At 43.5% G+C, this 13,402-nt stretch overlaps 1 protein-coding gene across 3 annotated transcripts in view; it reads left to right on the top strand.

The window, feature by feature from the left end:
* Positions 1–13,402, top strand: part of WAC (WW domain containing adaptor with coiled-coil) — a 67,878-nt gene that overhangs the window by 18,575 nt on the left and 35,901 nt on the right. For all 3 annotated transcript variants that reach the window (XM_070727027.1, XM_070727028.1, XM_070727026.1), the window contains exons 5-7: positions 2,435–2,550; positions 2,643–2,755; positions 7,395–7,712. In XM_070727027.1, the coding sequence (XP_070583128.1) occupies positions 2,435–2,550; positions 2,643–2,755; positions 7,395–7,712 (547 nt within the window). The remainder of the gene's footprint in view (positions 1–2,434; positions 2,551–2,642; positions 2,756–7,394; positions 7,713–13,402) is intronic.

Genomic DNA, 13,402 nt, shown 5'->3' with positions numbered 1-13,402 from the left:
GTTCGGCTTCGGGAGACAGCTGGGAAGCGGCGCGGCTGTTTTAAAAGGTGACAGCTGGGCTGGGGGCTTCCCAGCAACCTCCTGAACCGAACCCGGGGTTCAGAAAAATTTTGCCTCTTCTTACGAACTTTGTTCGAGTTACGAACCGGCGTTCGGGAGGCTTCTGGGAAGCCCCGCCGCCCGGCTGTCACCTTTTAAAACAGCCGCGCGGCTTCCCAGCAGTCTCCGAACGCCGGTTCGTAACTCGAAAAAAGTTCGTAAGAAGAGGCAAAATTTTTCTGAACCCCGGGTTCGTATCACGAGTTGTTCGTAAGACGAGGGGTTCGTATCTTGAGGTACCACTGTATTATGTTCTAAGTAAATTCAGTTCTAGATAAATTCATAATTCAGTTCAAAACACATGCAAAGTCTAAAAATAGCAGCTTAGATGTCATTGTATCAACGCTAGTTTAATTCTCTTTAAATGAAACTTAATTCTCTGTTACAATTTATTAGCTGTTGTGTTGTTAAACCAGTTATGATTTCAAAATTAATCTGCTTATCCACCCACCTACCCATTTTATATGGCTGCATTCAATAAATTAAAATAGTTTTTTTAAAATAAACATTACAAAATATATGCATAGCAGCCAAGCAACGTCAACTGAAACTACTAGCCAATCAAGAACCTAGTCACTGCACAATCTTCAGCACCTCAGGCCTGGATACAGAATCAAGTCTTCAGGGTCTTATGAGAGCCCATTAGTATCAGGGCAATCCTGATATTTAGAGGTACAGTGATCCCTCGATTTTCGCGGGTTCAAACTTCGCGAAACGGCTATACCACGGTTTTTCAAAAAATATTAATTAAAAAATACTCCGCGGTTTTTTTTCTATACCACGGTTTTTCCTACCCGATGACGTCATATGTCATCACCAAGAGTCACTTCTCTCTCTCTTTTTCTTTCCTGTCATTCTCTGCTTCAATCATTTTATCATTTCTCTTTTTTTCTCCCTTTTTCTATAATTTTTCTCTCTCTCTCTCTCTACCTTCCACTCTCCCCCCTCTTGCTCTCTCTCTCTCTCTCTGTGAGAACACCTGCCCCCACCTCTCCTGCAGCCCCCTCGCTGATAGCTGGGACGAAAGCGCTCTCAGCTAAGGGACTGTGAGAGGGGCGGGGAGGGCATTCTCAAAGCGCTCAGAGCGGCTACCGGCCGAATGAGGAGTATGAGAAGCCGTAGCCGCCAGCGCTGCTGCAGGAGGACCCCGTGTCCCAAGAAAGCCGGTGAGAGGGGTGGATCTGGCAGGCGGGCGGTAGCGGCGAGGGGGCCGGAGGCGCTGGGGGGGGCGGGGGAAGCCGACATTCAAAGCAATCTTTGCCGGCCTCCGCACTTTCGTCGCTCCCTGCCCTAATTTCAAGCCCGGCTCCTTGCGCTGCCTTGAAAAAGGGTGCGTGGGGGTAGTTTTTGGCTGTCCATAGCCAAAAATGGTGTTTTTACTTCCGCACCGCTACTTCGCGGAAAATCGACTTTCGCGGGAGGTCTTGGAACGTAACCCCCGCGAAAATCGAGGGAACACTGTATTTCATAAACTGGATGCTGAGGCAGAAAGAGCTTTTAGGCCACACAAACTGACATTCTTTGCCAGTGAAGTCTGAAGCATACCCATCCTGCCTGATTGAATTGTACAGGTAAAATAATCTGTGAAAGAAATTCCTCAAGTAACCAGCCCTAAGTCATATAGGGCTTTAAGGGTGACATCTAATGCCTTGAATTGCACCCAGACACATTGAGATTGAGCAGCAGATTGCCTTTCAGTAATCTAGGTGAGAGGTAATAAGGACAAGAGCCACAGTGAGAAGCCACCCCTCCCCCAAAGTCCAGGATTGAGTGCAGCTGGCATATAACCTGCAAGTATGCAAAGGACTTCCTAGCTACAATTGCGACCTGTTCTTTGAGCAGGAACTGTAAGTCCCAAATAATATACTAGGTCTGTCTAAGGTTAAGACAGATTACCCATACCAGAGGATCCAAATACCCAAAGCAATTCCATTTGCGGCATATTAGAAATTATACTATAAAATAGCAATAGCACTTATATACTGCTTCACAGTGCTTTACAGCCCTCTCTGAGCAGTTTACAGAATCAGCATGTTGCCCTCAACAATCTGGGTCCTCATTTTACCCGCCTCAAAAGGATGAAAAGCTGAGTCTACCTTGAGCCTGGTGAGAATCAAACCCGAACTGTTGACACTATTTTATATATCGAACACGAACTGTTGGCAGTTGGCAGAATAGATTTGCAATACTTCATTCCAACTACTGCGCCACCACAGCTCCTGCTTTGTGATTTACTGATTTTTCTGAAAGGAATATTTTCAATGAAATGTTTGTTAGTGTTCAAAACTGAGAAGTTGATATTTCTGAAATCCATCAGGTTAATTTTTTTTTAAAGTCTTATGATTCTGCAGATGACTGGTCTGAGCACATTAGTTCTTCTGGCAAAAAATATTACTACAACTGCCGAACCGAAGTTTCACAGTGGGAAAAACCAAAAGAATGGCTTGAAAGGTAAATAATTAATATAGATATAAATTGTAGAATAATAAATTTACCAAATTGTTTCATTTTAATTAATTAATTATTATTATTTTTTGCATCAGAGAGCAGAGACAAAAAGAAGCCAGCAAAATGTCTGTCAACAGTTTTCCAAAAGATAGAGATTACAGAAGAGAGGTGATGCAAGCGACTGCTGCCAGTGGATTTGCTAGTGGAAGTATGTCTATTTTATGCAATAATATTCCTGTGCATGTTCTTTTGAAGTTATTTTTATTCAGTCAACTATGTTTTATAAATATATCATGTTTTCATATATGTCTTTCTTTCCCTTAACATTTAGTTATCTAATATGGTCACTAAAACCTACATTATGCATCAACAGAAAAAAATAAAGCTTTTTTTCTTTCGCAGGGGTGTCAAACTTGATTTTATTGAGGACCACATCAAGGTTGTGTTTGACCTCGGGCGCAGGGCCAGGGTGGAAGTGGTCAGCTTGATGTCACTCATCAAGGCTCCATTTTTGGTTATGTTGGCCCTCCAGGTCTCCCATTTCCAGCTGCAATGTCCTCCTGCAGTCCTCTGCCACACCTGGCCTGCCAGGGCTCCATATTTGGCTGTGACAGCTTTCTGCAGCCCTCTGCCAGCAAAAATTGAGCTCATGAGTGCCATGCGCAGCCTCCCCAAGTTCGATTTTCACCGGCAGAGGCATTGGGGGCCAGGTCTTCATCATTTCCAGGGTAGGCCTGCAGGCCAGATCAAAGCACCCCACAGGCCATATCTGTCCTCCTGCCTTGAGTTTGACACCCCTGTACTACTGTGCTGTGATAGCAATGAAAATATAAACTATATAATTTATTGATTTATTGGATTTCTATGCTGCCCCTCTTCGAAGACTTGGGGCAACTCGTAACATGTAAAATATACAATATCTTAATCCAATTAACTAATTAAAAATCTGGAACCCCCCCCCCCCCCCCGAAACCATAAAAAAAGCAATCATTACATTCACTGCACATTCTCTCAACACATTCATTGGGCAAGGGGCAAAGATCTAATGGCCCCAGGCCTGGCGGCATAAGTGAGTCTTCAGACTCTTATGGAAGGCAAGGAGGGTGGGGGCTGTACGAATCTCTGTGGGGAGCTGTTTCCAGAGGGCCGGGCCCCCTACAGAGAAGGCTCTCCCCCTGGGCCCTGCCAAACGACATTGTCACTCATGCCCTCATCACCTCGAGGTTCGACTACTGGAGGAGGAGGCCAACTGTGTGGGACCTGACCGGTCGCTGGGATTCATGCAGCAGAAGGCGGTCTCGGAGATATTCTGGTCTCATGCCATGAAGAGCTTTATAGGTCATAACCAACACTTTGAATTGAGTCCAGAAACCAACTGGCAACCAATGCAGACCACGGAGTGTTGGAGAAATATGCAAGCCTGTGACTGCTTGTGCGCCTGCATTTTGCACAATTTGTAGTTAGCATGTAGAGAGCATTGCAGTAGTCGAACCTCGAGGTGATGAGGGCGTGAGTGACTGTGAGCAGAGACTCCCTGTCTAGCTAGGGCCGCAACTGGTGAACCAGGCAGACCTGGGCAAACGCCCCCCTCGCCACAACCGAGAGATCATGTTATTATTTATTATTATTATTATTTATTAGATTTGTATGCCACCCCTCTAAAGACTCGGAGCGGCTCACAATGTTTTAATGTCAGCTGTGGGTTGAGGAGGACACCTAAGTTGCGGACCCTCTCTGAGGGTCAAAAGTCCCCCCTGGGTGATGGACGGACAGATGGACAGGGAGGCAGTACATATAGCTACTCCGTCTTGTCTGGATTGAGCATGAGCCTATTGGTACCCGTCCAGATCCTGACAGCATTCAGACATCAGCATATCACTTCCACTGCTTCACTGAGTGGACTCAGGGTGGATATGTATAGCTGAGTATCATTTTTTTTAAAAAGAGTTAGTGTTGGTATCTCAGCCCGTGGTCTTGGATGATCTCACCCAGAGATTTCATGTACAGTGGTACCTCTACTTAAGAATGCCTCTACTTAAGAACTTTTCTAGATAAGAACTGGGTGTTCAAGATTTTTTTACCTCTTCTTAACCATTTTCTACTTAAGAACCTGAGCCTGGAAAAATTTCTGAAGAAATTTGAGAGCGGCACGAAAGCCTGGCCAGTTTCCTGCCATTTCCCCTGGGTTTCTATGGCACAGTGTATGGGAGGCAGCCTCGTGCCGGGTTTATGGGAGGCACGTGCTCCTCCTCGACACCTCAGAGTCCCTCTTTTTTTTTAAGCCTTAAAGTTTTGGTTTTTTTTTATTCCCCTCCCCTCCCCTTCCTTCGGCAGCGACTGTCGTCCTCCTCTTCTTCCTCCTCCTCCCACCCAAATTCTGGTCTTTTATTTCTTTCCTAAATGGGTTTGCACACATTATTTGCTTTTACATTGATTCCTATGGGAAAAATTGCTTCTTCTTACAAACTTTTCCACTTAAAAACATGGTCACAGAACGGATTAAGTTCTTAAGTAGAGGTATCACTGTAGGCATTAAACAGCAGGGGAGAGAGGAGCGACCCTGAGGTACCCCACAAGGCAGGGACCTAGGAGTCGACCTCTGACCCCCCACTAACACTGACTGCGACCCACCAGAGAGGTAGGAGAAGAACCACCACAGAACGGTGCCACCTACTCCCAACCCCTCCAGTCGGCGCAGAAGGATACCATGGTTGATGGTATTGAAAGCAGCTGAGAGGTCAAGAAGCACCAGGACAGAGGATAAACTCCTGTTCTGGGCCCGCCAGAGATCATCATGGAAAGCAGTTTCTGTGCTGTAGCTGGGTCTGTATTCCTGACTGTCAAGGGCCAAATATTGTACAACCATTCATTCAGCAACTGTTTAAAGTTACAATGGTGCAGGAAAAAATGGATCCTGAAGTTACAGTCTTTGCACAGCCCTGCAGTCACTTAATCAAAATGCAAGTGTTTGGCAACTTTCTTGCACTTTAGCCATGGGCGGTGGGGTATTTCAGGTCTCCTTTGCTTATCTCATCTTCCCTCCCAGCCTCTCCCTCCCAACCTCTTTTGGTTGGCCTGAATCCTGCAATTCAAAACGGCAAACAGCCCTAAAACTGTTGGCTTTGTACTGCTTACTGTATCCTAGGAAGCCTCAGCAACCAGCAGCAAGCATTCATTTGCCCAGCTCTTCCCAACCTCACATGATACACTCCAGCAAACAAACCAGCAAGCATTCCTCCACTCTCTGCAGGTGCCAGCAGGCATTCATTTGCCCAACTGACTTTCCCAGTTCCTTATATCAACCTTTTGCCTTTCGTCCTGCCTTTTGCAGGACTTCTCTGCTTTTGCTGTCTACTTTTTGATCTAGCTTCTCTTGCAAACATTTCCTACAGATGGCTAAGACTGAACTGTTTTCAGAAAGATGTGCAAAGATATCCCAGTTTTAGCCACTTTGGAAATGGAGGGTAGGGAAGGCCCACAAATGCAACACAGCTTTAAATCAGTTTGGATATTGCAGGGGGAGACTTATGTAGACAGCACAGCTTTCCAAAGTGGCTAAAACTGTATGTATTCACAAACATCTATGTCCCCTATCCCCCTTCCAAAGACTAAAATTGTGCTGTCTTTGGAAAGTTTACAGGTGGGGACAGTCCCTTTATTTACTAAGGCTTGAGATTGGGAAGGACTAAATCCAGAATGGCTTGGATTGGGGTTGGAATTCACTAAAGAAGAACACTGTTAAGTGTTCTGTTAAGAACACTTAAGAACTCAGTTACTGACCACAACAGGGAGAACAGGGACAGCCATCATCAGTTGATGCAATCTCGACTACTGTAATGCTCTCTACATGGGGCTACCTTCGAAAAGTGTTCGGAAACTTCAGGTCGTGCAGAATGCACCTGCAAGAGCAATCATGGGCTTTCCCAAATATGCCCATGTTACACCAACACTCCGCAGTCTGCATTGGTTGCTAATCAGTTTGCGGTCACAATTCAAAGTGTTGGTTATAACCTATAAAGCCCTTCATGGCACCAGACCAGACTATCTCAGGGACCGCCTTATGCTGCACGAATCCCAGCGACCAGTTAGGTCCCACAGAGTGGGTCTTCTCCGGGTCCTGTCAACTAAACAATGTCGCTTGGCGGGACCCAGGGGAAGAGCCTTCTCTGTGGCGGCCCCGGGCCCTCTGGAACCAACTCCCCCCAGAGATTAGAATTGCTCCCACCCTCTTTGCCTTTCATAAGCTTCTTAAAACCCACCTCTGCCGCCAGGCATGGGGGAACTGAGATACTCTTTCCCCCTAGGCCTTTACAATTTTATGCATGGTATGTCTGTCTGTCTGTATGTTTGGTTTTATAATAAGAGTTTTTAACTGTTTTAGTATTGGATTGTTATATGCTGTTTTACTACTGTTGTTAGCCGCCCCGAGTCTACGGAGAGGGGCGGCATACAAATCAAATCAAATCAAATCAATCACCTAGCAACTAATTCTGTAATCTTTATAACTGCAATTACTTAATGACGGAAATTCTAATCTCAATTGTGATTGTATGTTCATTACCGATAGATATTTAAAAGTCAACCTATTGAATTTCAGGTTCTCAGAAATATTAATAGATTCCTACTCTTCTGCTGAGACATTCAAACTTCTTTACTATTTTTTGATATTTTTTGATAATGGGAATGTTACAGAACTTCATTTTGGTTTAAGCAATGTTTAAGTACTTTTTCAAAAAATATTTTAAAATATTTGTTGACTCTGAAATAGAAAAAATAGTAAATGCAGTATGTTAATAAAGCACTAAATTTGTGTTTTCTATTTCTTTTTTCAACTTTCAATGATAAAGTGGAAGAGAAGCATTCCAGTGATGCCGCTAACATGCTTCCACAGAATATTTTGTCTCAGACAAGTAGACACAATGATAGAGACTACAGATTGCCAAGGACAGAAACTCACAGTAGTTCTACCCAAGTACAACATCCCATCAAAACAGTGGTTCACCCTTCTACTACTCCAAGTTCTGTTCCTCCTAGTCCATTTTCTCTACAGTCAGATCATCAGCCAAAGAAATCATTTGATGCAAATGGGGCGTCTTCATTATCAAAACTGCCTACACCCACTTCTTCCATCCCTTCACAAAAAACAGAGAGAAAAATCTTGTCAGGTGTGTATTAATCTATTTTGAGCTGAATATTGGGACTGAAACATATCTCCTTAAAATAATAGTTTGCTGTGACTTAATAGGAAATCTGAAATTTTCTATTGACTGCAAACTCTGTACTTCTATGTCTGCATTTCAGTGCAAAGTAGTAAATCTCATAAACCCTATTGTTGAATTCATTAATTTATAGGAATTTCAATATAGAAGTGTTTTGTATGAGACTTATTGACATTCCTCATTTCTTTGGTCTGTTGGTGCCTGATATACTGATCATGTGATAAGTTTCAAAGACCTCATTTTGAAGACACATTTTTAAATATAAGAGTTTTGTGAAAGAGTGGCTAGGAAAAGCACACATGAGTGGATATCTGTCTGTCTGTAGATAATGATATTTAAGTTTGCTATTACTGTACAGTGATCCCCCGGTTATTGCGTCCCCGACCATTGCGAACAGGGTAATTTGCGATTTTTCAACCCGGAAGTGAAAATACCATCTACGCATGCGTGCCCTTTTTTTCTATGGGCACGCATGCGTAGATGGCAACCGGGAGATCAGCTGCTGGGCGGCTTCCCTGGGTCTTCCCCCTCTTGCTGGCATCAGCGAGGAGTTTCCCCACCGCCCACGCAAACTCCTCGCTGCCGCTCGCCCGCCCTTCGCCTGCCCACGCCGTTCGCTCCCCCTCTTGCTGGCAGGAGGGCGAGAAGCCCTCCCCAGCACCCGCTCGCCCGCCGTTCGCCGCTCGCCCGCCCTTCGCCCTGGCCGCTTCTTCCCAGCGGAGAAATTCCAGCCCCCACCTGGTCCCGCCCGATCCTCCTCCCTGAGGCAGCTCGCCCTCCCATGGCCGCTTCCTCCACCCTCCATCGCAAGCCCTCGCCACCGCAGCCAACGCGCGCTGCGATCTTCAAGCCCGGCTCCTTTTGGCCCAGCATCCCGGGCCAAGCAGCTGCCTTCCGTGACTGAGCCTGGCTCGCCCGGAAGATCGTAGCGCGCATTGGCTGCAGCGGCGAGCGAAGCCAAGCAGGCGTGCCGTTCTCCGCTGACTCCTAAAGCGGGGAAGTTTGCCAGGAGTCAGCGGAGAACGGCGCAACTGTTTTAAAACGATCGGAGCTTTCCAATGAGTCCCGAAGACAAACGGCAAACTTCCGTGTTTGTCTTCGGGACTCATTGGAAAGCCGCGCGGGTGTTTTAAAACATCCCCGCCGACATGGGGGGCTTGCTAGCACCCCCCCAAACCCGGGTTGGGGGTTCGGGGGGGTGCTAGCGAGCCCCCCATGTCGGCGGCGACGTTTTAAAACAGCCGCGCCGCCCCCCAATCTTCGGCTTTTCGCTAGCGCTGCGGAAGTTAAAAACACCATCTGCACACGCGCAGATGGTGTTTTTACTTCCGCAGCGCTGCTTCGCGAAAACCCGCTCGTTGCGGGGGGTCCTGGAACAGAACCCTCGCAACGAGCGGGGGATCACTGTATACATTTTTCTCCATTGATTTATGGTCAAGTTATTACAATTTTAATGTTACTAAAATAATGAAATAGACTTAGGTTGGTATTGTACACATAACAGTTCCCAATTTTTGTCTTTTCCCCCGTTCTGTTTGATTTCAACATTTTTGGATGTTTATTCCAAATTCTAAATTATAAGTTTGTGGAAAAGTGCAATAGCTCAATAATAGAGTATGCTCCTTGTATATTGTACCCATCTATTTAGCCGCTTCATTATGGTCACTAGTGTGGATGGCCATTAAGTAAGATATCCTCACTTTACAACTCCCACTCGTTATTCTCCCAAATATCCCTGTTAAAGAAACAGGAGGGTTTTAAGAAAAGCATGGAGTTCGTCTTGGGTGGGTGGAAGCTTTCTGAGACCCAATACACAGCTGGGACCATAAAGGAGGCAGACAGGCAGCAAAAGGCTTTTCAAAGTCAAAAGCAGCCCAGCAGGGATGAAGATCTCTGGTAGCTTAGGGCCTAGAACTATGTTCCAATGCCAGAGAGGCTTCCAAAGAAGCCTCTGTGCTTAGCCAATGATGAAGCCATGCTTGTGGGCTGGGCCTCTGCCTTGATCGCTTCAGAGACTGCTTCCGAAGAGTAATGTCTGGTTCTTGCTAGCTTTCGGGAAGTCAGCTGCTTGCATGTAAAGCTTCAGGATGATTTTCCCAAAACATTTGCTTTCTTTTATCCTTCCTTCCTCAAGAAACCCACATTTCTTAATAAAGAAAACAGAAAATAGCTGGGGAGAACAAACATGTTGATTTGGATATGGAAAGTAAATTTTTGTCTTTACCTACAATCTTAATCTCTTTTAATAACCCTGAAAAGTGAGTGACAAAATTTCTGTGTTACTTACCTCGATGAATGACTCCCATGCTGAAGAGTAGATGAGAGGAAACAAGGAATCTCTGGTCAGCTAGAGCTCAGCATTCACAATAAATGCCAACTGAGACAGAGGCTGAGTCCTTGGAAAGCTGGGTCCTTGGGAAGCTTTTTGCTATTTGTCTGGCTCCCTTTAAAGGAGTCCTTGCTGGGTCCTAAAGAGAGTCAGTCAGCAGCAAAAAGTTTTCCAAGGACTCGGCCGTCTGCTGAAATTAAACAAAATAAAGTTCAGCTAGCTAGAGAACAACACGTGCACAAATGGCATACCGCAGCAGTTGAGTCCTTGAGACCCACCTTCTGTTCCTGCTGGCAGTTTAAAGGAAATGTGCTCTAGCTGATCAGAGAAAAAAATTCTTTGCTTGCTTCCTTCATTTCCTCTGCTCTTCAGCCTGGTAAGATGTGCAGTAAATTTAGCAAATGAGGTGGTTAAAATGGATCAAGATTGGAAGGTAGAGGTGGAGAACTTACTTTTAGGACTTAATTGTGTGTGTATGGGGTGGTTGGGGGAGAGATCAACAAGTTTGTTTTCACCATCTTTTCTGCTTAGTCCAGAGCTAAATAAATTTAATAGTCTGACTTTACAGAAAACAATATATTCCTATCTTCAGAGTCAAAACTATTTTGCTTCTACTTTATATCCTTTATGTTCATAATTGAGAAATTTGTCTTATATATCATCTTTGTTGTTCTATTTTGAAAACTTGTTTTTAAATAAATTACATAATTCTAATTTATGGAAAAATCTATAAATGTGCTGAATTTTCAGCTATCTCTAATAATGATAGTACTTTTACACTATCATACAGCAAGTTGTTTTTCAGTAGATAAAATCAGAACAAGAAGTTTAGATTTACTATCTCTTGAATATATCAAATGCAAAAGAATTGTTAATGATTGGCTTTATATCTTGCCTTGTTCAAAAGCCATTAATCTTACTTTTATCATTGTGTTTGAAAACTAGTTAACAAAGCCTTCATTGATAAATGAGTGGGGTCTCGTAATAGAAATGAGGTAGCTAAATGCAGAGGGATGTTCACTCCTATATCACATTTTTGTCTCTAGTATAGTTTATAATGTCAATTTTGTAGTTAAAGATGTGAACTAGTCAACTACTTTCTGATCACTATTATAACTTGAAGTTCAGTACTACGTTGCAGTTATGTGCCCAAAATTGGATATAGTACTTAAAGTGTTCAAAACAATGCAAAACAATACATAATTATAGGAATTCCTTGATTTAAAACAGTTTGTTAATGACTATTTGAAGTTATAATGGCACTAAAATGAGCGACTTATGGGCATTTTTCACACTTATAACTGGTACAGAACCTGATGGTCACATGATCCAAATTTGGATATTTGGCAATTTGACTCAGTTGCAATGTTCCCGAGTCTTCTTTTGCAATCTTCTAACAAGCAGAATTAATGTGGAAGCTAGATTCACTCAACAACTGTGATACTAATTTAATAACTGCAATGATTCACAGCAGCTATGGCAAGAAAGATTGTAAAATGGGGCAAAATCCAGTTAACAAATGTTTTATTTAGAAATTTTGGACTCAATTGTCATAAAACAAGGAATACCTGTATTAGCTTTTGAGATTTGTGAATTACAGTGGTACCTCTATTTAAGAACTTAATTCATTCCGTCACCAGGTTCTTAAGTAGAAAAGTTTTTAAGTAGAAGCAATTTTCCCTATAGGAATCAATATAAAAGCAAATAATGTGTGCAAACCCATTAGGAAAGAAATAAAAGCTTGGAATTTGGGTGGGAGAAGGAGGAGGAAGAAAAGGAGGAGGACAGTCATTTCCGAAGGAAGAAAATGAGGTGAGGGGAATAAAAAAAATAGAAAACTTTAAGGCTTAAAAAAAAGAAAGAGGGGCTCTGATGCAGTGTTCTCTCTAATTTTTTTTGGGGGGGGGCGGAAAAGTATAGTGTCTGAGCGGCAGTCCCTTTGGGACTGGGCGGCATAGAAATAATAATAAAATTTCCCTCTCGGCTTCTGGGCAGGTTTGGAAAACTCTGAGTTGATGATGATTTTTAAGTGAGCGATTGCTCACTGCTCAGCTTAGAGGGAACTATGGCTCTGAGGCAGCGAGAAGGAGTACACCCGGTGCGAGGCTGCCTCCTATATACTGTGCCAGAGAGAGAAACCCAGGAGGAATGGCAGGAAACTGGCTGGGCCTTCGTGCCACTCTCAAATTTCCTGGGAATTTTTTTCCAAGCTCAGGTTCTTTAGTAGAAAATAGTTCTTAAGAAGAGGCAAAAAAATCTTGAACCCCTGGTTCTTATCTAGAAAAGTTCTTAAGTAGAGGTGTTCTTAAGTAGAGGTACCACTGTATTGATACAACTTAAAATTGCATTTTCTGTTTAACGGACCATATTTTCTGAAATCTTTTTCAAAAGTAATACACTGGCTTTCTGTTTCCTAAGTGTATAATATTTAATTTATCTCTGTTAGATTTTAGTTCTGTTGTTTCACTAAACTATTGAGATAACTTTCAGTTATATTTCTATGGTTTTATTGTACTCATCCGATCCAAACATCCATCCCTAAAATTACTCCCCCAATAAATTAATTAAAAATATAAAATATAAAAAGTATTAAAATTAAAATGGTTAACCGGTTAGCTGTTAAAATTAGTCTGAGATAATGATGTAATAGTCAATTAGTCTAAAATCATTTCGATGGGAAAATCATCAAACAATTTGCCACTTCAGGTCAATAAATAGACAATGTCCTCTGTGGATCTTTCTTTAAATCTTTGAATCTGCTATGTGTAAAATCATCCACTAGGGGCACAGTTCTTCAATAATGATCTTCAAAAAGAGTGAGAAGATGGAAGTGGGGGGGCGGAGGGGGAAGATGACAGGCAAGCTCTAATACTAGCTGATATCCCCAGTCAATTTGCCTCGATGAGCATAGGCAGTTCAGTACTTTGTTCACTCCCCCCCCCCCCCGCATTGGTCGTTCTGGTCCCTCCATTCTCTCACCAGTCGACGCCCTCAGTCCATGCGGTGGCCTTCAGCCAGCCAGTTATAATCTTATATAATAAATGCCTCTGTAATAAGAGGTCCCGGCTATACAACAACAGTCCCCAACCCTCTCGGCCTCAGACTGGCACTGGTTCACAGCCCACCAGGAACTGGGACCCACAAGCAATTAAAGCCCCATCCACCTACCCGCAAAATCAAGCAGCGTGCAAAACCATGCACTCTCCAGTCCATGGAAAAACTGCCTTCCATATAACTGGTACATGCGGTCCAAAAAGTTGGGGACAACTGCCCTGTAATGATACTAAACTCTACACATTCAAATATA

Source organism: Erythrolamprus reginae, chromosome Z (genome assembly GCF_031021105.1).
Source record: "Erythrolamprus reginae isolate rEryReg1 chromosome Z, rEryReg1.hap1, whole genome shotgun sequence".
Classification (NCBI taxonomy): Eukaryota; Metazoa; Chordata; class Lepidosauria; order Squamata; family Dipsadidae; genus Erythrolamprus; species Erythrolamprus reginae.
The sequence above is the reverse complement of the archived record's forward strand: the minus strand, read 5'-3'. Positions and strand labels throughout refer to the sequence as shown.